Here is a 26,872-nt window from a genome sequence, read left to right on the forward strand (position 1 = left end):
GTTTCCCCCCCGACGTCCGATTCATCACCCCAAAGGACCGCTCGCACCCCCACAGCCTCGCCCCCCCCCCTCCCATATGGAGAAGCTGCCTACCATTGTTTCCGGATGCCAGTGAGCCCAGCTGCTTCCTCTGCCGGTGGTCCTGCCCCTTCTCTGAGCCCTGCGCTGCGCTGCTTCCTCTTCTGGCGGTCCTGCCCTTTCTCTGACATCAGAGAAAGGGCGGGACCGCCGGAAGAGGAAGCAGCGTAGCGCAGGGCTCAGAGAAGGGGCAGGACCGCCAGCAGAGGAAGCAGCTGGGCTCACTGGCATCCGGAAACAACGGTAGGCAGCTTCTCCATACGGGAGGGGGAGGGGGGGTGAGGCTGTGGGGGTGCGAGCGGAGAGTCGGGGCGGCAAGAGGAGAGTTGGGGCGGCATGCGCGGTATAGTAAAAATTTTTTACATAAATTTCTGTTCCCCGCGCGGTATACGGGTGAAAATACGGTAGTTCCCGCAGGCTGCTCCTTCTTCCTGCCGATAGCCACTGCTCTCCCTCTGCCCAGATGTTCACGGCTTTGGATCGGTAGCTGCCACAGAGAACTGATTTGAGCATTGGAGACAGCTTTCTTGCAAATAAGAATAGCTTTAACCAGTCTTATGTGCACAGAAAGCTTTTGAGCACTGGGCCTGAGAATCTGAAAAATTCCTGCCTTTTTCCACCTCCCCCCCCACCCGGATCTGCCAAGCCTCAGAACAGTGGTGATCGTATATATTCTTACAAAGAAATTCAATAATACATTTGATAGGCGATTACCGGTATATCAAATTTAAATAAAACTTGAAACTTGGGATTTCACTGGCTATTGTAAAGTGATTACACATATACATTTTTGTTATCTGGTTCTGAAAGTCAGATATTTGTAAATGTTCTTGTAATCCATGCATAGATTCAAGTCATAAATAGTATTCAGCCAGATTTAAAATAATTAGTGAGAAATTTCTACAAAATGCTATAATATTGGCAGATGTCCATGCCATCTCCATTTTCAGACTTGATTGCTCCAAGTAACAAAAATTTCTCCAGCACTGTGCTTGTCATCACTTTTGCAACACTGATCACATCGTACAATAACACAGCCTTGCCAGAATTTAAAATGTCTGAACAAATAAAAGAAAAAGAAAAGAAAATACATAAATCAGTTTTAATTGGAGGCTGAAGGCTCAATTTTCCATCAGCTAATGACTTAGAGAAATTATTTCAATAGATACTTGAATAGGGATATAGACTGCTATTAAGGCAGTGGATACCGAACAATACATGGAAAAACCACCGCAATAAAAAAAATCCCATTAAAAGTGTTATGGGTTATGGAAGAGCAAATGATTTCTGTGGACGTCGGAGCATAAATTCCACCCTGAATCTTCTGAAGCTGTATATCCATTGTTTAACCACTCTTAATTTTACCTTATGGTGGGTTAAATAGACTTTATATTGCTTTTGTTGATCTGTTTTTTCTTGATATTATTTATATCCTTTAATGTTTAATGGGTAACAATTCATGATACATTATTTTCTTGCAAATAAATATATTCTGATATACATAACTACATGCATTACCTGATATACACCATTTTTACTCTGATAAATTGTTTTTTGAAAAGTTGATCATTTTTGTTACAAAAACCCCCAAAAACCCTTACTTTAACACACAGGTAGAAGTGCTAAGATTGAAAGCCTTCAGGACCTGAGAGGGAGTGAAAAAGCCCAGGAAGCCAATCTCAAAGCTGTTTGCATTTAAAACTCCTTATTCCTCTTTGTACATTGAGCCCCAGCTTTAGCATCAGTCTTGAAATCCACTTCTGTTCCTCCCGCTTCTCAAGCTAGCTCCAGAGCAGGAATACTAGTTGCCTTTTTATTTGGATTTAGGACACATCTTTTAATTGGTAGTTAAAAGGTGAATTACATTCAGATACAGTAGGTACTCTCCTGCAAATACAGTCAAACATCGGCTTGCGAGTAACGCGGTTTGCAAGTGTTTTGCAAGACGAGCAAAATACTCCCGCAAAACTTAACTTGCAAAACGAGTGTTGACTCGCTAAACGAGCTCTCAGCTATGGTGGCCCAGGGGCGGGTACCTGCCTGTGAGTGCTGCAGCCCCTTTAGCGGGATGGCTTCCTTCCCTTGGGGTCCCCGTGCGGCTGCCCTCCCGCTTCGGCTGATGCCTCTGCCGTCTGCCAGTGCCTCCCGGCTCCCGATTCAAGCCGGCTGCCATCCTGCAGAAGCATTTTCAGGACCTCTCAACTCCCGAGTCAAGCCAGCCACTGCTCCGACAACGCGAGAACCATGAATCCCGCAAAAACTTGCGGCAGCCTATCAAGGAGCAGTGCAGGGCCGGCCGGGAGCACGAAAAGCTCGCTCCTGCGTGCCGGCCCGGGTGCGCCGCTGGCTACTTACCTTTACAATCTTCTGGAGGATTTCAGCGGGGGAAACACGCTGGACCACCAGGGAACAAACAGGTACGTGAGGGAGGGAGGGAGGTAATTGTTAGTGTCGGCCGGGGCAGGAGACGGGAGGGATCTTTCCTATTCCGGCCTAAGGCAGGCCTGCAGGAAGTCCAGGAGGGTTTCGGGTGGTCACTGGGGGATGACCTGAATGTAAATCGGGACCCCCATTTTTGGGCCAATTTTTTGGCCCAAAAATCACGGTTTATATTCAAGTATATACAGTACTTCTTGCCTGTCACCAGGAAACATGAATGCTTGTACTCACTACCGACTCAGCTTCCAACATTCCTTCCCTGACCTGGCATCATCCATCACAACAGTCTGCCACTCACTTAGTATCAAACTCTATCTTGCCCTTGTCCCCGCAGTTAAGGGAGGGAAGGCGCGCAGTCACCGATTGCGCGCAGCCCCCTCCCTCCCTCCGGCCAAATCTATCTCCCTCCCTCCCCCTTACCTTCGCGGCGCTTTAGTAAAGAAACTTACTGAAGCTGGCGAAGCCTGCCTGCAGTCGCATGTGTGTGGGCGGAAGTTTCTCCTCCGATGCGACTACAGGTACAGGCAGGCTTTGCCAGCTTCAGTAAGTTTCTTTATTAAAGCGCCGCAAAGGTAAGGGGGAGGGAGGGAGGGAGAGGGCCGCGCACGATTGGTGACCACGTGCCTTCCCTCCCTTAAGTTTCTTCACTAACGTGCTGCAAAGGTAAGAGGGAGGGAGAGAGATTCTCAGGCTGCTGAAGGGTGGTGAGATGGAGAGAGGGAAGGGTGGATGCTGCGGGGATGGGGCAGTAAAGGGGGCGGTGGGGACGAGGCGGTGAAGGGGACGGTGGTCCGGTGACGGGGCAGTGACAGGGACAGATTTTTTTCCCCGTGTCATTCTCTAATAAGAGAGGAGAGATATTGTGGAGTTGTAGAGTGAATGCACTTTTAAGTCAATCATGCTGTATGGTGAGAGCCTAGTCTATAACATATTAGGAGCCCTTTTTCTACTATAGAATATTACTGTAACCCAGTATCGATACACCTAACATTTAGGTACTCACATGTATGAGAAATCTTTTTAGATACAGCAAATCATATTGTGAGCAAAATTGCAGAATACCAAGCATCAGGGCTAAATTCAGTTAAGGCATTGTTCTTTGACCTACGGGCCGCCGCGGGAGCGGACTGCTGGGCACGATGGACCACTAGTCTGACCCAGCAGCGGCAATTCTTATGTTCTTAATCCCTTCCCCTCCTCATATTGTTATCAACAATAGTAATGATACCAGCAAAATGTAGTAAAATACAGAACCAAACAATTGAGAGAACAGCATTATGAAACCAGTGAACTACCCCAACCACCCGACCATCCCATCAAGAGTTAACCCATATATTAAGACCTTTTTTGCACATAAAAAAACCAATATAATAATATACATCAAACCTCCCCAACTCTTCCCTACCCTCTCTCAGATTAAACACCTTAAATAGATGACATACCAAGATAGCATCTGACAGCCTCCTTGCCCAGTCACAGATTTAACTTACGTAAGTATCAAGTAAGCGCACCTATATAATGTTTCCAAACAGACCAAAAGCGTTTCTTCCTTTTGAAACTCAAACATGCACCTCTAGCTTCCCAAGTCCTTAAACAATGCATCAGATTTTTCCATTGCCAAAAGGATGGTGATGTATCCTGCACCCACATTTGTAATATACACTTCTTGTCCACAATAGATGACAAATAGATGACATCCCCACAACCCTGAAACTCCCAAAGAGAACAAACACCCTTAGGAGTAGGGACTAACACTCTCCCAATTAAAGTACTCAGGTACTGAAAAAGATAGTTCCAAAACTGGTGCACAGTAGAGCAAAACCACAAAGTATGAGAGGTAGTGTTAACTTGTGTGCCACATTTAGTACATAAAGAGGAAACTACACCTCTCATGTGATACAATTGCACTTGAGATAAATATGCTCTTAGGATAGTTCAAAAGTGACATTCTCTATAACGTGCATTATAAATAAGTGGCATTCTCCACAAGCTAGACAAGATCTCGTCTTCTGTGACCGCCACATTTAATTCCACTGTCCAGATAACCGCTAAAGGACTATAACTGTGTTAGGGCTGCAATCGAAACCTTATCCTAATAGAAAGCATCCCAAGCATATTTAATGAACAGTAAGTTTTCAATAAAGCAATAATGTAATGGGAGAGTTGCAAATAAGCATACTAATCACTATTCAAAACCCGTAGATCATGCAGCAGATCTTCAAAAGTCCGAAGTTTAGCATCAGCCACATGCAGTAAGCCATGATTGACCCATCTAGCAAAAATGGCTTGATGCATGCCCAGAGTAAGTTGCAAATTGCCAAGAATGGGCAGAATTATTATGTGTAAGCCCCATCAGGCCCACAAAAGTTTTCCCAAGTGAATTGCAAAGGAGAAAATGGTGCATTGTGCCTATGTATAGAAGGTACCAATTGCAATGGAGCATGCAGCAAAAAAATGTGGGTATATAGGATGGAAGAACTCTTTTTTCATAGACCATGAGGTAAAGTCTTAAGTAATCGGAACCCAGTCTTTCAAAAGTTGAAGACAAGCTAAATTGTAATCTTTCATATTAGGCAAACCAAACCTCCCAAAAGCCCAGGTACCATATAAAAAAGCCTAATGTGAATTTGGGACTTTTTCACAATTCCAACAAAACTTCCCAATCAGATGCTGCAGTGTATTAAGATCTTTCCGCAGTATCTGAAAGGGAAGAATTTGTATAACGTACAGCCAACATGGGAAAAGAACTATGATACACCATAAAGGGATAATGGTAAATTTTGTCAAAAAGCCAGCTTCTGCTTAGTATAACTGAGAAGGGTTTCAATATTATGGTGATACAAATGAACTGGATTTATGGATAGTTGAACACCAAAATATTTAAAAACCTCTGTCGTCCATTTCAAGGAAAGTCTTCAACCCAGCTAATTTCCAGTTGGGAATTAGAAGGTAAACATTCAGATTTCTCCATATTGAGCTTAAAGCCCCAAAAGGCCCCATTTTCCTTGAAGCATTCCAAAAGAACTGGGAGAGATGTTTCTGGAGCAGACAAATGCATTAGATATTCAGTGGCACTGTCTAGTTCAGTACTGCTAAAATTGGCCAAGAGCCAATGAGTGGGAGTCTGCTGGGCAGGAGTTACTCTTAATTAATTCAGGCTAAATACTGACTCCAGAGTTTCTTTTCAATTTTTAAGGATTGGGATGCATTAGATTTGGGACATGTACTTCTCTTTTTGCACTTTGCAAAAGACATAAGAAAAATATGTCTCTCTTTTTCCAGTACTGTATTGCTCATAATGTCTAGCCTTTAGAGATTTCTATTTCATGTTTGTTTCCAAAGTGATATTCCTAAATTTGGTAAGAGTCTCTGGTAGTAGAATTAAGTGTGCCATTCCAAAGCTGATGTTTTTATGGTGAGTACTAAGGGGAAATTATGTTACAGAAACAAGAGATGCAGGAGTTATACGATTCTGTCCCATCCTTTATAGACTACAGACTTCACCCCATGCAGAATAATTCACTAAATGATATTAAATTGTATAATGGCAGTTTTATTGATTTAATGCAGCATCTTTTATAGTTAATTTAAATGTGAAAGAAAGGGGTGATGCGTGAAAGTCAATTTGGTTTGCTCTCGCCAGCCTACAATTAACTTGCTCCCCCTAGAGAATGACACAGGAACAAATTTTTCACCATCCCCATGGGAACACATTTTCCCGTCCCATCCCTGCAAGTTCTTTTCCTGTCCCTGTCCCATTCCTGCAAGCTCCATCCTCATCTGCACAAGCTTCAAACACTTTAAATTGAGGCTTGTGTGGTTAAGGCAGAGCTTAAACTCAAGGGGATGGGACAGGGAAATTGAATTCCAGTGCTCCCCATGTCATTCTCTAGTCCCCCCCCCCCCTCCCTTTTAGCTTTCTTGAATGCTTCTATCTAAAAATGACACTGATAAAAGTTAAAGATGAATAGCCTGGAGAGAGATGGGAGGGCTGGAGAGGGTGAAGAGTGGGATCATGAAACGGTGGCACTAGGGAGACACTGGAAGACTGGAGGAACAGAAAGAAAGAGTTTAGTTTGCATCTTCCAGAGAAATGTAGAACTGTAGTCCTCAAATGCTGCCAACAGCTTACAGGATTTTCACCTTAAATATCTGAGATACATTTTAAACACATTTGATCCAAGGTTCAGGTTTATTTTCATGATGTAGTTGCCCTGCAAATCAGACCAGCTTGTAGTACATACAGATTTATGTTTGCCATCCCCACCTATCTCCTGGAACTGTCTTGCTAGCATGCAACATTTTCTAATTTTTTCCATTCCTGAAATTATGCTGCTGTTTTCTCTTTGTCCAAGGTGATTTAAGATGTCTACTTTGGCAAAAATAAAATGAATTATGGCAGGGAGCATGTAAAGCTAAAATACTAATCTCCATTAATCACAAGCTTTGAGTTTTCTGGATGCCAATTAATTACTTTTTTTCCCCAACAAGAATGCTTAGGTTGACCTCAAGAGAAGTAATGAATTGAGGTTATATTAGGCTTCCCCACTGGACAATTCTGCTGTATATGCCTACTGTTATCAAGATCAATGTCATAATTAAAAAGGGATTATTTTTAGGATTTCTCTCCCTATCATTAATACTTTTCATACAAAACTCTAGGCCAATCCAAAGTAATAGTACAAGATTTTACAACTTGCTGATGGAAAACATTTTCAGGATTGTGTGTTCTATTCTTCAATGAACACACAGGGAAAATTAACATGTGGATCCACTTTGACAGACGGGCATTTCTATACTTATTGGGAGGGGGGAGAGAGGAAAATTCAGCCCACTCTGTCTTCCCTTGCTGAACATGGCTCAGCAGAGTTCCATAAGACCTCACCCTCAAATCTTTTCAATTGCTTTGAGCTTTATTTAGTAATGCTTTCCCCCCCCCCCCCCACATCTGCATCCATGTGGGAAACAAGTGAGGAAAGCAGACAAGAGAATGGTTCATGCAATTCTTTCCAACCCCTTTGCATTGTATCACTATCTTCAGTGATATAACTAGTACTAAATGGGCCCTGGGCAGAAAAATTGAGATGGGTCTCCTATAATACTATTGCTCCCAAGATACTGGGAGATGGGGGTGGGGATGCACATTTCCCAAAGCTAACTGTTAATAAATTCAGAAAAAAATGTCTTACTTTTGTTGTCTGAACATTGCTTTGGTTGTAGCGTCTTCTGCTTTTCTGTTCTTTTTCTTAACTTTCAGTCCATTTGACATTTCTTCTCTATATATCCAGCATTCATCTTTTCTGTGCGTCTGTCTTGTCCATAGAAACACAGAAGATGACGGCAGATAAGGGCCATAGCCCATCAGGTCTGCCCACTCTACTGACCTACCCCCAAGTCTACTATCCTAGGGATCCCACTCCCGGTGACAGGTTCCCTTGGCTTAACCCTCTAAGGGATCCCACATGGGCATCCCATTTGCTCTTAAATTCTTGCACGCTGTTTGCCTTGATCACCTGCACCGGGAGCTCGTTCCAAGGATCAACCACTCTCTCGGTGAATAAATATTTCCTGGTGTCGCCATGAAATTTCCCGCCCCCTGAGTTTGAGCGGATGCCCTCTTGTGGCTGAGGGTCCTTTGAGAAAGAGAATCTCTTCTTCCATCTTGATACGGCCGATAATATACTTAAACGTCTCGATCATGTCTCCTCTCTCCCTACGTTTCTCGAGTGAGTACAGCCGCAAATTTTTCAGCCTTTCCTCGTACGATAGATCCTTGAGCCCCGAGACCATCCTGGTGGCCATCCGTTGCACCGACTCTCTCAGCACATCTTTTCGGTAGTGTGGCCTCCAGAATTGCACACAGTATTCCAAATGAGGTCTCACCATGGTTCTATATAATGGCATTATGACTTCAGGCTTCTGGCTGACGAAACTCCTGCGAATGCAACCTAACAACTGTCTTGCCTTAGATGAAGCCTTCTCCACATGATCAGCAGTTTTCATGTCTGCGCTGATGATCACTCCCAAGTCTCGTTCTGTTGAAGTTCTAGCTAAGGTCTCACCATTCAAGGTGTAAGTTCTGCATGGATTTCAGCTGCCGAGGTGCATGATCTTGCATTTCTTAGCGTTGAAGCCCAGCTGCCAGGTCGAGGACCAAAGCTCCAACAAATGTAGGTCCTGTGTCATACTATCGGGTGAATTGCCGTCTCTCACTATATTGCATAGTTTGGCATCGTCAGCGAATAGCGTTATCTTACCTTGAAGCCCCTGAGTTAGGCCCCCTATGAATATGTTGAAAAGGAGCGGGCCCAAGACTGAGCCCTGCGATACTCCACTGGTCACCTCCGATGTTTTAGAGAGGGTACCGTTAACTACCACCCTCTGAAGTCTGCCACTCAGCCAGTCATTGACCCATGTCTCCCCCTCTGTCCCTATCCCCATCTTCCACCATTATCAGAATGTCTTCTGTGTCCTTAACTTACTCTGTCCAGCTGTGTTCCTATCCCTTCTCTCGTGTCCTGCAATGCACCTATGTCCCTGTCCTTATGTTCTCTCCACAGCCAGCAAGACTTGTGTCTATGTCACTTTATGGTCAGCCATCTCTGTGTCTTTGTTTCTCTTCATGTGCAGCTTCTGTGTTCCCTTCCTCCTGCACCCTACCAACTCAACCAACCTTCCTTCCCCTCTCTCTCTTTACTTCCACCCCCCTCCCCAGTCCAGCATTTTGACCATCTTCCCCTTTTCTCTAGGGCTCTCTCTTTTCCCTCAGCTTCCCCTCCCCAACATTTAGGCATTTCTTTATGGCCCCCCTTCCCCTTCGTACACAGCATCTCTCCTTTCCTGTCCCCCCTCCATATGCCTGCAGAGTTCGGTCTCCTCCAGCTTCCCACCACATGCTGCCACAGTTGCTGCAGAAGCAGCACTGAAAGCTGTCGCTTTCCGGCAGAAGGGCCATTCCTCTGCCACATCCTACTTCTATGATGTGACTTCTTGTGGGTAGGACACAGCAATGGAAAGGCCTTGCCACCTCTGCTATGACTGCAGCAGCATGTGGAGAACCTGAAGTGGAAGCTGGATCCATGCAACTGAATCAGGGTCCAACTTCAGGCGGCCCCTACCAGTGAGTGACCCTGGGCGTTTTATCGGGCTCGTTCAATAGTAGCTATGCCCCTATCTTATTATTCTGTATGTATCTTTAATCTGGCGAGGGAGGAAGGGGAAGACAATTTAAATGGAGCAGTAACCAAATATTCTGTTGGTTTGGAAAGATCAATGAAACCAAGTGTGAAAATATACCAAACCATTAGATGTCACAATCAACAAAATTCAGAAGGACGTATTTTATAGTTTAACCACAAAGAGTCACTAGCCCACAGCAACGGGTAATACGAGGGTTCTTCAAAAAGTTTCCACACTTTCATATTTTTGTGGGAAATGGTTGGTGCAGGAATGTGGTAAAAGGGCGTGTTAGTAGAATGCTGGAAAAAATATATCACAAAAACGGTGATTACGTGGAAAAGTGATGCAATTTGCTTTTGAGATATTTAATAAATAGTGTTTTAAAAAAAATAGTGCAGAAATGTTTTGAAGATTCCTCATAGTTAGCAGTAGACATAGCAACCATTAAGAAAGCTTTATGATTCAGTATCTCACAGTTGCATATAACACATGATTTATTTTAGGGGGGGCATGTTACATAGGGCACTAGGCATACAGAACTGAGATGTACTATCTATTCTCTTATTAACAAACTAGTCTTTAAGCCCGTTACATTAACGGGTGCTAGAATAGATGTCTGTCTGTCTGTGTTTCTTTATCTCTCTCTCCCTGGCCGCTGTCTGTATCCTTCTGTCTCCCCCCCCCCCCCCGAGCACAGCTGTCTGCCCCCAGGACACACCTCCCCCCAAAGCAGCCCCCTTTCCCTCTCCCTCTGTCTCTCCATGGCCCTCTTCTGGCTTCCCCCCTCCCCCCGAGCAAAGCTGTCTGTCCCCAGCACACCTCTCCCTATCTATCCATGGCCCCTTCTGTCTCCCCCCAGCATACCCCTCCCCCCAAAGAAGCCCCCTTTCCCTCTCCCTGTCTCTCCATGGCCCCTTCTGTCTTCCCCCCAGAGCAAAGCTGTCTGTCCCCAGCACACCTCCCCCCAAAGTATCCCCCTTTCCCTCTATCTCTCCATGGCCCCTTCTGTCTCCTCCCAGAGCAAAGCTGGCCCCAGCACACCTCCCCCCCAAAGCAGCCCCCTTTCCCTCTCCCTCTCCATGGCCCCTTCTGTCTCCCCCCAGCACACCCCTCCCCCCAAAGCAGCCCCCTTTCCCTTTCCCTCTCCCCCTGGCTCCCGGTATTGATCCCCTTCTTACCCTCCCCTCCATCCCGGCGTCTTCTGGCCTGCTCCTCTTCAAAGCAGCCTGCGATCTTGGTGGCCGGCTTTAGCGAACCTAACAGGCCGCTCTCCAACTCGGTAGCACGTTCCCTCTGACGCGATCCCGTGCGTCAGAGGGAGCGTGCTACTGAGGTTGGAGAGCGGCCTGCGAGGTTCTTTAAAGCTGGCGACGATCGCAGGCTGCTCTGAAGAGGAGGATCAGCGGCGGCGGCAGCGAGTGAGGTGACATGGCGAGGACGCGGGCAGGCAGCGAGTGAGAGGCAGCGACGAGTGAGGGCGGGTGGTGACGCGCCGAGGACAGGGAGAGAGCACAGTCGCGCGCTTTCAGCCCCCGCATGCGCCGTGAGGTTAGAATGTTGCCACAGAAGCACACCTCACGGCGCCATACCTCACGAATTTTCGAGAGCGCATGCGTGCTCTAGCGTTTTAATATTATTGATTCCTTGTAGTGCAACTAAGTAGTATGCAACCATTATACAACATGGAAGACATCAATATATCTTAAATAGAGTTATGTCAAGAACTTATCTTATACCCAAAGTCTACAAAAAAAAAAGTCAGTATATAGATAGTATTTATACAGGGCCTCAATGACACAACCCAAGGCTCAAAAAGTTTCACAGCTAAAAGCTTTACATGTCATATATCATCATTTGTACTTCTCTTAGCATTCATTAAAAAAAATTTTAAAAAAATTTTTTAATAACTGTAAGAAAAATATTTCTACTTATTCATGGTTTTACTGGTCCAACTGTCTGGGAAGTTTGTTTATATTGCCCATAATTTTCTCAAGGATATGCCCTAGAATCATCCATGCATTCTTGACTTGATAATTTACTGGAGTTGGATGGCAGACATTTCTGGCGAGTATCCTTGATAAAGCTTTGGAAGAACTTAATGTCATATCCATATTTTTGGAAGCCATTCAATTATATTAAAACTAGTATTTTAGCCCGTTACATTAATGGGTGCTAGAATATATGTCTGTCTTTATTTCTGTCTGTCTCTGTCCCTGGCCCCCTTTGTCTGTCTGTCTTTCTGTGTGTCTCCCTGCCCCTGTGTCTATCTTCTTTTCTTTCTGTCTCCCTTCCTCCCGCTGTCTGTCTATCTTTCTATTTATCTGTCTCTCTCCCTGCCTCCTATGCAGCAGCATTTCTCTCCCACCACTTCCCTGTGCAGCAGCCAAAGCAGCATTCCCTCCCCCTCCATACCACTTCCCTGAATTGCATTGAATTTTGACGTCATCATCTAGACTGCCAATTTTAAAGACAATAGCAATTGTTTTCAACCTTCCAAAAAGATATTAAGCAAAACTCAGCCAGCCTTAAAGAACAGATAACCCAGAGATACCAAGTCACGCGCATTTCACTGCCCTCACAACCCAAACAGCTCTCTTCACCCGAATTCAAAGCGCGTGGATTGCTCTGCCCACGGTCTGGCATCTCTTCCTCCCATTCTCCCGAGTCTCATCGTCTGCGGCCCGACTTCTCTCCCTCATTCTCAAACGCCCCATCCCCACGTCCGACCTATAAACCTGTCTCTGAAGTTTCCCAACACCACCCAAAAGTTTGCTTCTCCAACGTCCCGCTCCCTCCGCCGCAACTTCTTTCCATCTGCCGCATCCCGCCCTGGCGGAAACAGGAAGTTGTGGCAGAGGGAGTGAAACGTAACCGCTGGAAAGCTATTCGCCTCAGCGGACAGCCGCAGGGAAGGCTCACCGCCCCAGCTCCGTCCCCGTCCGCAGCCCGGCCCGGGCCTCCCGCGCTTTCTCAGCGGCCCGGCTCGCTCGGTTGGTTGTTGTTGTTTTTTTCTTACCTGGCCGCTCCGCTTCCTGCATTCGGCTGCTCTCCACCAACAGCCGCCTGCCTCAAAGCCCTCCTCCCTACCCTACCCCTAGCATGACCACTGCGCCTTGAGATTGCCCTGGTCTCAGTGTGACCAGGAAGCCGGGGCGGGCGAGGACGGCCCCTTGCCCAGCAGCGCTGCTTCTCTTCATCTCCGCCAGTGACGTACTAAGCGCGCATGCACACTCTCGCTGGCACAGCGCGACAGATCAGATCTCAGGGAACAAGCGGCAAGAGTGCGCATGCGCGGCTAGCATTTTATTATTATAGATATGTTTTCAGTTAAAACTGAAAGCAGAAGCAAGCTGTAAATGATTCCTCAGTAAGCCAAGTCAAACAGCAAAATCTAGAATAGGATTTTTCTATTGCTAACCTCATCAAGCAAGCAGTGAATCATTTGATCTTTAAAATTTTGCTGTTCAGCGAATATGGCCTATGAGAACAGTGGAATTTCCTGTGTTTTTTTGCAACCAGTTACTGGTCTCCAACCAAACAGAATAGTGATGAGTTGGGTCACCTTGAAGCAGAGAAAAAGCTGAAGCTGATAGCAATTCCTAGTGAACAATTATGTCTCTACCAAAAACACACTTCTGGGCAAACTAGTTTTGACATGGGAAAAATTGCATCAGCGAGATTAAACTCAATGGTGAACGAAAACCCCATCTCTCATCTCGATCTCTCAAGGCTGAAGCCCAAGGTTCTAGAAAAAGAAAATATATATTTTTACTCTCTCTACGTTGGTTTTTTTTTTTTTTTTTGGGGGGGGGGGGCGTGGCTTGGAGCCGTTACTGCATGGACGTGTAGCTGTGAAGCTCCTGCCCCCAGGCACACTTTTTGCCTCAGCGGCAAGAAAACTATATAATGGCTACAAGACAGACAAAGATTGAAACCGGTGGAAAGGCAAAAAGATTAAAGGAAGATCCACCCACGCCATCTAAGACTCTGCTGGCTGATGCTCTTGATATGATAGTGTTAATTGAAAAGCTATGAAGCATTAAAAGCAGTGATGAATGAAAACACGAATCAGCTAGCAGTGATGACAGAGGAGATTGTGAATTTATCTCAGAAGATTGACATGATAAATAACAGAATGGAACAGTTTGAATCAAGAGTGGAGAAAATGGAAGCTGAGCAGGTGCACTGTAAAAAAGACCACAGGGCTTTATTGGATATGGAAAAAAGGATGGAGGATTATGAGAACAGGTTGAGGAGGAACAGTGTGAGAGTGCTGGGACTTCTGGAAGGGGCAGAGGGGAAAGATGCAGTGGCGTTTCTGGAGGATTTAATAGCTAAACTGCTCCCCCTTAACCTGAAGATGCTGCTAAAAATTGAAAGGGCACACAGAATACCAGCGAGGAGATTCAACGATTCAGTTGCCCCTCGCCCGCTAATTTTTCATGTCCTCCGTTTCCAGCAGGCTATGGATATTTTAAAGGTGGCAAAAGAGAATAAAAGCTTGAAATACAAGGATAAAAAAATCATATTTGTCCTGGATTTTGCAAGGGCAACAGTGAATTTCCGGAGGCAATTCTTAACAATGAGACCACAGCTGCAACAAATTGAGGCAAGGTATGGGCTCTTTTACCCTGCAATTATGTGGGTGACATATAATAATAAAACTGTCCAATTTGCTAAACTTAAGAGTTTTTGTTTCAACAAACGGTACCAATGTGCTAAGGAATTTGAGCACAAAATGTAACGTTTATTGAACAATGTTGTGGTACTTGACTGTTGTGGGTTTTGGTGTTTTTGTGTGATTTGCTTGTGTGATGCCTTGAAAAGTTTGGAAAATACAACAAGAATAAAGTGAATTGGAAGTTAAAACTCTAACTGTCATGGTGCACGAGGACAGTTTACTTTATTTGAGTCTGCCGCAAAATAGGAGCAAGTTTGATCTCTGCTTGGCATCTCACCAATGGCAAAGGTTTGAGAGATCCAGTTTCCGCCCTCTAAAGAAATGTATAGGAGCAAGAATGATAGGTGTTTTTACTTCTGGCAAATGAGCTTGGTCTAGACTGACAAGTCCCTCCCTAGGAATGATTCGGGAGCTCCAATCAGAAGCAAGTTAAGTCCTCCATTAAGTTATCAAGTCCGAGTCGGCATTGGGGCACAACACGGATCAGCGGGGCTGAAGGGTCATGACTGCATGTGAGAGTTTTAGCCTGTGGTCTCTTTGTACAGATGGATCTGTAGCATCTTTGCAGTGATCATTTGATATGGCTGAGTTTTTAAGGATTTGCATCGTCTACAGAGTAGTGAGAGGTTTGAGTTCCTGCTACGGAGGTAAACCACGTGAGAGTTCCAGTTTCTACAGATGGGCAGAGGGTGCGCATGAGCAGAAGGCTGCTTTTTTTTTTTTCTTTTTAGTGAAAATGTGCTGAACTGGTCGAGTGCCTGCATCTCCTTTCCCCTGCAGTTGCCTGCCACGTGTATCCTGCTTGTTCAGAATTCTTGGACATTGCCTGCGGTTTGGGAGAGAATTGCCGTTTTGGCCACACCAGTGTGACTACATATCTGAGGAAATACAAATTGATTGGTGCCGGATTTCATTACAGCACAAATCTTTTGCCCAAGTCTTGGGTTCCTGTGTCTGGAGGAGAACTGTATGGTACTAGATATCTTAATGGGAGGGGGTATCGAATATATAGATAGAAGGAAGATGAATGGTTTGTAGGATAATGATAGTTATTAAAGTTAATGAATTGACTTCGGGGTGTCACATAAGCACTTTATGATTCTTCAAAGTGATTTTACTTTAAGATTTTCATGGAGTTTTATAGATTTTTACCTATTTTGGATTATATATTTAAATATTTAAATATAATATGATTAGTATATAAAAAGGAGATATGCTGTCTTAACTGAGGGTAATTTATGGGGTGATAAAGGTAAATATTAGTGTCTAGAGTGTGCTTTTCTGGGATACATTCTATCTATAGATGATTTCAGTTATGTATATTGTTTAGAAATCTAATAATTTAGTAATTCAATGAAGTTCTATTAGGATAAGAATAAGGAAAAAATTAATAAATATAGTCAGCTGCTCAGTATTTATTAAATCATAATAGATTTTTAATTATTTATTCTATTTATTTATTTAATTTTCAGTTATTTATTAGAAAATTTTATATGTTGGGGGAAAGTGTTTATGTCTGGGGGAGGGTTCTGGTTGCTGGTCCATATGTGCACCTTCAAGCATTCGCATGATAATGGGGATAGCGATTTGGGGGGAGTACAGGGGGGGTTATTATGGGATTCTGGTTCTGTATTCAGATAAGGATGGGAATTGGGAGGGGATTGGGGTGAGAAACAGAAGGGTTTAAATTGGGGTTCTGGATGTGGAAAATGAATTTATTGATTAATGGATTTATAGGGAAATAGAAAGATTATTTTTTAAGGTTCCTTTGTGATAAAATTATACAATGACTTTAAAATTCTTTTTCTTAAACGTCAATGGGATTAACCATCTAATCAAGAGGAAAAGAACACTTAACTTTCTAAAACAGCAGGATGTGGATATATAATATATCCAGGAAACACATTTAAATGCCATGGAATCAAAGAAGTTGGAAGTGGTAGGTTAAACAATGTTTGTTTGCTCCTGCTGTAGGTAAAAGGCTGGAGTTGCTATTTTAGTTAATAAGAAATGCTTAGCTACTTTTAATTTGAATTCTGCTGATCTCTCAGGTAGATGGATCCATGTGAACATGAGCTTGGGGAAAGATACGCTGGCACTCTTTAACATCTATGTCCCTAATTCAAATCAAGCTGAATTTTTTTTAACTCTTCAGCAGTTGATACTACCACTGGCTGCTTCTAATGTAGTAGTGGCGGGGGACTTTAATACTGTTATGGATCCATTATGGGACAAAAAACAAGCAAAATAATAAAATCATTAGGGTTAGATAACTTGGTACAATCCTGTGCACTGAAAGATATATGGCGGATTTTCCATTTTAATGATTGGGAATTTTCTTTCTGCTCCCATGTCCATAAATCATTTTCACGAATAGATTATGTTTTTGTATCAGATAAAATAGTACAGCAGGTAATAAAAGCCACCATATATCCAATTATTTTGACAGACCATAATGGAGTCTGGATTGAATTTAAGTTTGCTGAACAAGATTGTATTAGACCTGTATGGAGATTTAATAATACATTGCATGCAGACTCAAACTTTCTTGAAGAATTTCAATTGAAAATGAATGAATGAATATTTCCAAATCAATGCCTCAGAGGAAATATCATTAGAAACACTGTGGGATTTTTTCAAAGCTATCATGAAGGGGCAAATCATATCATATTCGGCACATATTAGGAAACAACTTAAAATGGAATTTACTGATCTGGAACAAAATATTAAGGACTTGGAGTCACAATCGGCCTTGAAATGGGAACAACCTATTTTACAGGTCCTCTTAAAAGCTAAATATAAATACAATGAGATTTCCTCTCAGCTGGCTAGGAAAGAATTGTTTTCTCAAAAGGCTCTGACTTATGGAAACTCGAATAAAGCGGGAAGAGTATTAATTAATTATCTTAAAGCTAAAAAAAGAAAAATAAAGATTGTGGCTATTAAAGATGAGAAGGGGGGAAACTCATTCTCAATTTTTGAACTTTTATAAAGCTTTATATTCTTCTTAGTCTTATTCAAATAAAGAATTAGAGGGTTTAGCGTTTTTAAAGTCAATCAAGGGACCAAAATTTCCCGAGCATATAAAAGGAAACCTTGAGGCGCCTATATCACTGAAAGAACTACAAGCAGCATTGAAGTCCCTTAGAGTTGGATCTGTTCCAGGTGGTGATGGTTTCACTGTAGAGTTTTATAAATCATTCCAAATTTCCCTATTACCTCATTTATTAAATTTATATCAGGCTCAACTAACTAAAGGTTGTCTGCTACTGTACATGGGGGATAAAACTGATCTATTACCTGCATCAAACCACAAGGACGGAAAATATGGCAGGCTAGAAAATATCTCTTCAAGCGCTATAATCTAAGGACCCCTATTCTAGAACATTATAACATGTTTTCTTTTTGTGCATTATTATATGTTTATTAAAAACTTGTTACACTGCATATTCCAAACATGTGGATCTAAGCATGTGGATAAAAACAAAACAAAAAGAGAAAACCCCATTGCATGAAAGGACAGACAAGATAGTCATCCAGTTTCAATCCATTAAAACAGTCCAGTATAAACATTCAACATCTAAAGCCTACTTTTGAGATATTTGAAAGACTATTATAGTCGTCATCCTCTCCTCTTTGGTACACACATTTAGGTTCTTAAGTCTCATCTCCTACAGTTTTTGGTATAAACCATTCAAAATGTTGGTAACCTTATCTGTTTACCACTTATAGCCTTTTAAAGGTAGGGCCTTAAAACTTCTAAGCAAGTTCTCAACAACCAGAACAGAGGTATATTTTTTCTGCTTGTCATGCCTCTCCTTTTACATATATATATATATATATATATATATATATATATATATATATATATATATATATAAATATAAATATATACACAGCATCCCTCTGGATGATGCCACACTATTTCACTAGCATGAGATCAAACTAGCATCCTTGATACCGGTGTCCATCATAGTGCACTGCTCTCTCTAATTTCTGCACTTCAAATGCATAGAATCTGTCAATTATTTGCACATAATAGTGACTGCTAAGCACTCAACCACTGCTTGAAGTGTCTTGGATCATATCTTATTCTGCCTACTCATTCAAGGTGTCCACTTTGCTGCAGATCTCAGTGTCATCTGCCAAAAAGGCAAACAAAAAATTTATATTTTAAATATATATAAAGAAAGGAAGTCTAAGTAAGTCACTATTCTCATTGCCATGGCAACATGACAGATTTGCAATTATACTTTTGAAAACCTGTCAAGACCATAATGATGCAGCTTTACCATCATGCGGCTGCTTCGACTCCAACACACAGTACTCCAATTCCTACCTAGGGTTAATGGCTCATTTAAGAAAATAAAATCTTTCAAAGGTTACTAATTCTAAGAAAGAGGAGGTTACATTCATCAGCTCTCCATTTACCTGTTTCACTGCAATCTGCCTGATTAAAATAAATAAATATATCCACCCTCTACAAGGACTGTGGAGTTGGAGTCAGTAAAATGTACCAACTCCAACTTCAAAATAAAACTTAAATTTACCCTGTATTATAGTATATCATTTTTATACTTAACTATACTTTACAATTTACTTGTACTTTGGATCTTGCCACATTTGAGTAAGTGGAATCATTATTTCAGCCCTTCAACAGTTCATGAAGTGGATTCTAGTTGTCTCTCTCGAGTATGTTTTGAAGGACACTGGCAGCATATCACCAACTCCATAATTCTATCATCTAGCATCTAAATGTAAGCATCACTTGCGTGATAAAGATTATAAAATATGACTAGAACTTCCATGCATGAGCATAACACATATTTAAGTGCTAGGCATGTGCTGACCAGTATTCTATAACTTTAGTTTGCAGACTGCATAGCACATAAATGCAAGAGAGGCAGTGCATGGACATGTCAAAACATTTATGTGCATAGTTTATAGAATACTGTCATTTACATGCGACATTTAAGAATGCACATTTATGCCCAACATTGATATGGCTTAATAGGTGTGCTTAAATGCTGACTTAGGCTAGAACTCTATAACAGAATCTGGGCACCCTGATGCAAACACAGAAATTGTGCTCAGCGAGCTGGATTTAAGATGCCTAAATTCTGGCACCCTTTATAGAAATGACTCCCCAAGAGTCCAAAAACAACTGACCCCATTCCTCTGCAAGAAATTCCTCCCTAGAATCTAGTCTTGGCAAAATTCTTCCAGAAACAATTCTATATATTTGAGTTGATACTGGCTCCTCTTTTGCCCCACCCCCAAGCAGGCACGCAGTCCTACCTCATGCCTTCTGTGGACCTGTTCTGATGGTTCCTATAGAGCTGTGGAACACCCAGCATGGCTTCAGTGAACACTGCAAGAAAGCCCAATGTCTCTACAAACACAACAGAGTCGAGGGAAAGGTAGGTGATGTATCCCGTCACTGCGGTGAAAGTCAACACACATTGCACATAGTCTGTAAACCTGCTCCAGTGCCAAAAGCAGTTCAGGTCAAAGTCTGAAATAAAAGAAATTCAAGCATCAGTTAATTGCATTTTGCATGTAATAGTAATTAAGGCAGAATATCAACTTTTTAAAAATAAATACATTTGTGTTTCTATAATGAATGGGTATGTGAACTAATAGCGATGTGTGTATAACAATAAATACAATCGCTTTATTATTTAGCACATAACTCCACTAATCCATATGATGGAGAAGTTATGTTTAATATCAATCCCTAAGAAGCCACTAAATCACAAAAGCAAGTGATAGATTTGAGTTCATTCTAACATTTTTCCCCTACATAGGGACTGGGACTTGTATACTGACTTTGTTTTTTGTAGTTTTATAACCACACTCAAAGCAGTTTACATACAGGTACTTCAGTAATATAGATACCAGGCAGGACAGTGAGCTCATAGTTTTGAAGCATAAGCCCATCATTTCCCAACCTTTCAAGTCCGAAGCTGGATTCATCTGCTAAGTTATTTGCTAGAGTTATTTGCTAGAGTGCCACATTTATCTGTGAACAGTTATGCTCACTATACAGGTATACCTGATATAATTATTCATGCCTACATTTAGTTGTGAATGCTAACTTAAGCAATGTTCTCCCTAGGGCCTTATAGCCGGGTGCTCCGCCCAGCTAATTTAGATGACCGCCCAGCTATCATCCGATCGTGAATTCTGCTGCTGCCGCCACTGCTCAACATTAAAAAAAAAACGGCTTGGAGATTTCACGCCTTAGCCCGTAGCAAACTTATGCTCTGGGGCTCTAACGTGTGCGTGCCAGCTTCCCTTCTCTTCCCTCCAAAACCGGAAGTTATGTCCAGGGTGGAGGGAGGGGTGGAAGAGAAGAGAAGGGAAGCCGGCACGCACATGTTAGAGCTGCGGAGCATGCGTTCGCTATTGGCTAAGGCGGGAGACAGGTCAGTGAAGCTTACAATTTGCTATTCTTGCTGCCGGGTTCTGCCTACTTTCTATTTCCGTGAAGGAAGGACCCGTCAGCATTTCTCTAGAACAGGGGTGCCCAATAGGTCAATCATAATCTACCAGGCCGATCAGCCTTCCTTTCCCCAACGTCAATTCAGCCGTTGGAGAGGAAGTTCTGGCCAGCTAATCACTGCCTGGCTGGGCCGGAACTTCCTCTCCGACAGCAGAATTGACATTGGGGAGAGGAAAGCTGGTCGGCTCGATGCAGGGAAGCAGGGAGAGCTTGGGACGGCGGCAGCTTTGGGGCCTGTTATCCGATGATGGCGGCGGCTTTGGGGCCTGTTATCTGATGGCTGCGGCAGTGGCAGTGGCTTGGGGGAGGGCAGGGAGAAAGAAAGAAAGAGGGCAGGCAGGGAGACAGACAGAAGGAAAGAAGAGAAACAGAAAAAAAAGAAAGGGGGCATGAAGAAAGAAAAAAAGAAAGGGAGGCAGGGAGAGAGGAAGAAAAAGTTGGGGGAGGGAATGATGTCTGGAGGAGAGGAAGCATACAGGCTGAAAGAAGAGAAGAAAGATTGGATGCACAGTCAAAAGAAGAAAGTGCAACCAGAGACTCATGAAATCACCAGACAACAAAGGTAGGAAAAATGATTTTATTTTCAATTTAGTGATCATAATGTGTCTGAATTTATATCTGATGTCTATATTTTGCACTAGCGGTTTTTAGCGCAGGGAGCCTATGAGTGTCGAGAGCAGCACTGGGCATTCAGCGAAGCTCCCTGCGCTAAAAACTGCTATCGTGGTTTAGTAAAAAGGGAGAGGGGTATTTGTCTATTTTTGTATGGTTGTTACTGAGGTGACAGTGCATAGAGGCATCTGCCTTGACCTCTTTGAAAAAACCCCGAAATAGGAATGATAATTAACATTTTCTATGCATAGTGTGCTTTGTGTTTTTTAAAAAAATTTATTGTTGGCAGATCATTTTGACTTGGTCATTTTAAAAGTAGCTCATAAGCCCAAAAAGTGTGGGCACCCCTGCTCTAGAACATCGCTCCTTAGCACAGTTCTTTATTCTAAGCAGCTCTGGCACTATCAGTACTATGGATGCCTTATGCTACTTTCACTACCACTTGCAGTCAGGTTCGGCATTTTATCATGGTTTTGGTTTTTTATTTAGTTTTTCACCAGTATTTTCATTTATTTATTAAAGCAGCCTTTTTTAACAGCCCGATGCCCCTCCCCTATCAATGCGCATCCAATCCACTGCCGACACTTTTTTGGCGCCTCTTTCAACGGATCAAATATAATAGCCCCACTGTCGTGTATTCACATTTATTCTGCTTATGAGTTTATCTCATCAGTGCAGAGACCTTTTCGGTAAGTCCATTTTACTCTCCCTTTTTTACTTTCCCGAGTGTTGTAGCTTTATTCTTTGGTTTTAATAGAAGCTCATTTGAACAATAATTTAGATCTTTCCCAGGTTTCACTTTTCATCTACCCGGTCGGCTTGTCTTTGAGCTACTATCGGCTTATGTTTTCAAGATACACTCTGTATTATCAGCTGTTCATTTCCCATACGTTTTCTTTTGCCCTGTTTAGGTCTATATAGTCTAGGCATACTGTTTGTAACCAGCCATCATTTTAAGTATGTATATGACCTATTTTAGGGGGGGGGGGGGTTAAGTTCTTTTAGCATGTTATTTCATTAATTCTGAGTTCAGTGTTACAATATGTTGTTCTTGGTTTTTAGTTTACACATTATTTATTCTTTTCTATGACATGTCCGCATCGCAATTTTACTCAAAAGTATAAATACCTATCCATATTTCCATTCAAGTTTCATCACGGTGCTCTGGTTTGGGCTCCAGTATTTATCACTTCCAGGTCTCGCTATCCGTTACCGTCTCATATTTTAAAGACTCACTCGTTATAATTAGCAGTGATCCACACGTCTCTTCATAACAGACATGTCCGATTTTAGCATTTGAATCTTAGTACTATGGATTTGGTCTTTTCTGGTTTTCTTTCTATAGTCTGCTTTTCGTCTGGAGTCTTGAGTTTAGAATTACATTTTATGACATATTTTTGTGGTTATAATTGTATGACATGTCTAAATCGGTCAAGTTATTAATTCTTTTTATTATTTTTTGTCCCCTCATATAGTGGCAGACCGCCCCAGGTGCCAGCCCTAGAGGGGTACACAACTGGCTGGATCCAGAACTTTCCAAGCTGCTCTATATGGCACCTGCACCTCAGCGCGGCTGCCATACTTATTCCGAAGCAGAGTAGGCAGCCGCACTGAAGTGCAGGAAGGTCCTGCGATGAATGCATTTGTCGCCTCTGCCTCTGGAAGATGTAAGTGACGTCGGAAGGGGTGGACCGGCAGCTGCAGTCATTGTGGAACTTTGCCGCAACTCCCTGCGTCTGCCGGCCCACCCCCTCCAACGTCACTTACATCTTCCGGAGGCAGAGACAACAGAAGCAGTCATCATAGACCTTGCTGGTTTGGAGGGAGAGAGGAGCATAGAAGGGTGGTGAAGGGAGAAAAAGAGGGTCAGGGTGGTATGGAAGGGTGATGGAGGAAGAGAAAGGGGGCAGATGCTGATGGAATTGGTGTGCAGGGAAAGGAGAGAGAGACATAAGGGGGAAGGATACTGGATGGAATTGGGTTGGAGGGAAAGAAAGGGGGCAGATGCTGATGGAAGGGAGAGGAGAGAGTGAAATGCCAGACCATGGGGGTGTGGGAAAGGAAAGGGAAGGGAAGAAGAGGAGAGAGTTGCCAGACTATTAGAGGAGGGAAGGGAAGAAGATGGATGCCAGACTAATAGGGTTGAAGGGAGAAAGGGAATACAAGGAGAGAAGATGCCATATAGAAGGGGCAGAGAGAGGGTAGACAGTGGATGAAAGGAAGAGAGTGACAAGACTATGAGGAAAACAGAAACCAGAAAAGACAATGTAGAAAAAAATTATATTTATTTATTTTTTTGCTTTAGGGGAGATGCATCGCTGTTTCTATGGTGTTGCATTGTATGCAGAGTCCAGCTTCTTGGTGGTTCAATTTAACCTTTGTCTACGTTTTTCTATTTTATCCCCCCTTTTACAAAATTGTAGAGCGTTTTTTTAGCACCGGCCATGGTGGTAATTGTTCAGAATTCTATGAGTCTGAGCTGTTACCACCATGGCTAAAAACCATATTACAGTTTTGTAAAAGGGAGAGGGGTTAGTTTGTGATTACATATTCCATACTAAGTGAAGATGTTTTCTGTGTTCTGTGTGTTCGAAAGACATGATTTTCAGCTAGGATTGACTGTGTAGGATTGATCTGTACTAGTCTGGCTTGTTTAGTTTTACAATATGTGTATTGATGTACTGCTCAATGCAGTATGTAAGATGCTGCCTTTTCCTAGGTACACTTTTGTGTGATGTGTGGATTGTTACTAAAATTCATGTTTTTCATACAGATGGGGGGGTGTCAAAAATGATGGGCCTCGCGTGTCACATATGCTAGGTATGCCACTGCCTTCATAGTTTATATCTAATCCACAAGCCTACTTTTAGGACCTACAGGGTATGTATCCCTCCGATTCATGATAATTTCACTTCTCATATTATCTTATCCATTCTTTTTATTATACAACTGCCCAGATAAGCATCATTCTTTGATGTGATTGGACCTTGAAAACTAACGGCAACAGTGTTCTCCCCAGAAATTTTTTCCAGCCATGAAAAACATTTGCTGCATTTAGTGTGCCACAAAAAACATTAGCTCCGTTTAGTGTGCCGGAGCTAAAAAAGTTTGAGAGACGCTGCTCTATACCATTTGAAAGAGGGCAAATATCTAATTATTCACTTCTAGAATTGGATACTTCTTAAATTTAATAAAAATATTATGGAACAAGTGTCAAACCTTAAGAAAGGCAGTCATATTGAGCATTGAAAAATAACTAATAATAATTAACTAATACAAATAGTACACATTTAGGGCTCCTTTTACTAAGCTGCGATAGCGGTTTTACTGCGCGCTTAGTTCGCGCAGAAGTGCCGCATGCGCTAGACCAGGGGTGTCCAATGTCGGTCCTCGAGGGCCGCAGTCCAGTCGGGTTTTCAGGATTTCCCCAATGAATATGCATGAGATCTATTTGCATGCACTGCTTTCAATGCATATTCATTGGGGAAATCCTGAAAACCCGACTGGACTGCGGCCCTCGAGGACCGACATTGGACACCCCTGCGCTAGACGCTAACTCCAGCATTGAGCTGGCGTTAGTTCTAGCCAAGTAGCGCGCCAATTCTGCACGCGCTAAAAACACTATTGCAGCTTAGTAAAAGGAGCTCTTAATTTTCACGACCACCACATTTCCCCATCCCACCGTATCCGTATAATTTTTCATGCCACCCAGCTGGAAAAAATTTCTTGGGAGAACACTGTTAAGTCTAGTATTCTCTAATGCTGTCGTAGAATTAGTGCTCAGAACATAATTATCGAACTCCTTATCTTTCTGCCTAAACCTCCCCCCCTCCTACTATTCTCTATTTCTGTAGATAACACTCTCCCCTCCTCTCTTTCTCATCAGCTCGCAACCTCGGGGTGATCTTTGACTCCTCTCTCATCTTCTCTGCTCAGATCCAACAAACCACTAAAACCTGTTGCTTCCTCCTCTATATTACCAAAATCCAACCTCTCCTCTCTAAGTACACTATCAAAACCCTTATCCACGCTCTCATCAATTCACGCTTAGCCTACTGCAATGTACTTCTCTCAGGTCTCCTGCACATCCATCTCTCACCCCTTCAATCCATTCAAAATGCTGCTGCATGACTCGTATTCCATGAGAGCCGCCACACTCACATTACCCCTCTCCTCAAGTCACATTATTGGCCCCCCATCCATTTCTAAATACAGTTCAAACTCCTCCTACTAACTTACAAGTGCATTCATTCTTTGCCCCCTCAATATCTCCTACCCCCCATAAACTCCGTTCATCGGATAAGTCCCTCTTATCTGTATCCTTCTCCTCCACCACCAACTCCAGACTCTGTTCTTCTTTCTTGCCACGCCATATGCCTGAAACAGGCTACCAGAGTCAATACGTCATGCTCCATCTCCAGCAATTTTCAAATCCAAGCTGAAAGCCCACTTTTTTGATGTTGCTTTCAACTCTTAACTCCCACTCACTGTCAAATACTTATGCTCCTTATATCATTTCTGCTACCTGAAACTCCAACCCTGAAATGGCCTGTTTGTCCAAATTAGAGTGTAAGCTCTTCTGAATTTTGAATGTTAAACGTAAGTGCTGTGTACATCTTTCAGCGCTGTAATGATAAATAATAGTAATGAGCTGTGATTCTAGCTCTAGTTCTGAATGACCTAGACACCCAAACAAAAACAAAAAAAATAAGGCAGCAGAAAAATCCTACCCCCTTCCCTCAAAGAACATGAATGGGACTTGGTTTATTGCATAGAACGAAATTTAAGGGGAGGTTGAGAGAAGAGAAAGGCAGAAAGATATGGTGATCCTGTAAGACCACATTTCCTACTGGAAACTCAGCTATTAAGTCATATATAAAATAAAATATCAAATCTCACAAATAAAAGTTCTAGCAAGTACTTATATAGAATGGAAGGGTTGGTGATCAGCCCTCATTTCCTGCATCGCCCACAAAAGTAAGCCTAAAGCAGCATGAATGGAGGCCACCCCTGTGGAAATTACATGAAGAGACAATATAGGCTTTTACAAAGCATGTTAATAATGGGTATTTAGAGCCATTCAGCTGCAGTACTAATGGATTGTCAGTTTTCAGTTTAAAAAAAAATGAATTCTCATACAGGTAGCTAGCTGCATGGTAACAGCAAAAGGCAAGCGGGTGGGCAGCAGTCAGCCTCTGTGCAGTGTGCAGATCTCTATTCAGCTTGAGTGGGAGGCAATACCACTTCCATTTTGCTGGATGAAATTATGCAGAGAGAAAATCTGGAAATCAAATTTGTACCCCTAAGTTTATTGGTTGTGTTTTCCTTTCTACATGTGCAAAATTCCTCTCTGCCTTCAAATCCTTGAATTGCAGGAA

The 26,872-nt window shown here is 42.8% G+C and overlaps 1 protein-coding gene across 3 annotated transcripts in view; it reads right to left on the reverse strand.

The window, feature by feature from the left end:
• Positions 1-26,872, reverse strand: part of SLC66A2 (solute carrier family 66 member 2) — a 123,707-nt gene that overhangs the window by 29,198 nt on the left and 67,637 nt on the right. For all 3 annotated transcript variants that reach the window (XM_033929780.1, XM_033929778.1, XM_033929779.1), the window contains one exon: positions 19,676-19,892. In XM_033929780.1, coding sequence (XP_033785671.1) covers positions 19,676-19,892 — 217 coding nt within the window. The remainder of the gene's footprint in view (positions 1-19,675; positions 19,893-26,872) is intronic.

Source organism: Geotrypetes seraphini, chromosome 2 (assembly GCF_902459505.1).
Source record: "Geotrypetes seraphini chromosome 2, aGeoSer1.1, whole genome shotgun sequence".
NCBI classification, from domain to species: domain Eukaryota; kingdom Metazoa; phylum Chordata; class Amphibia; order Gymnophiona; family Dermophiidae; genus Geotrypetes; species Geotrypetes seraphini.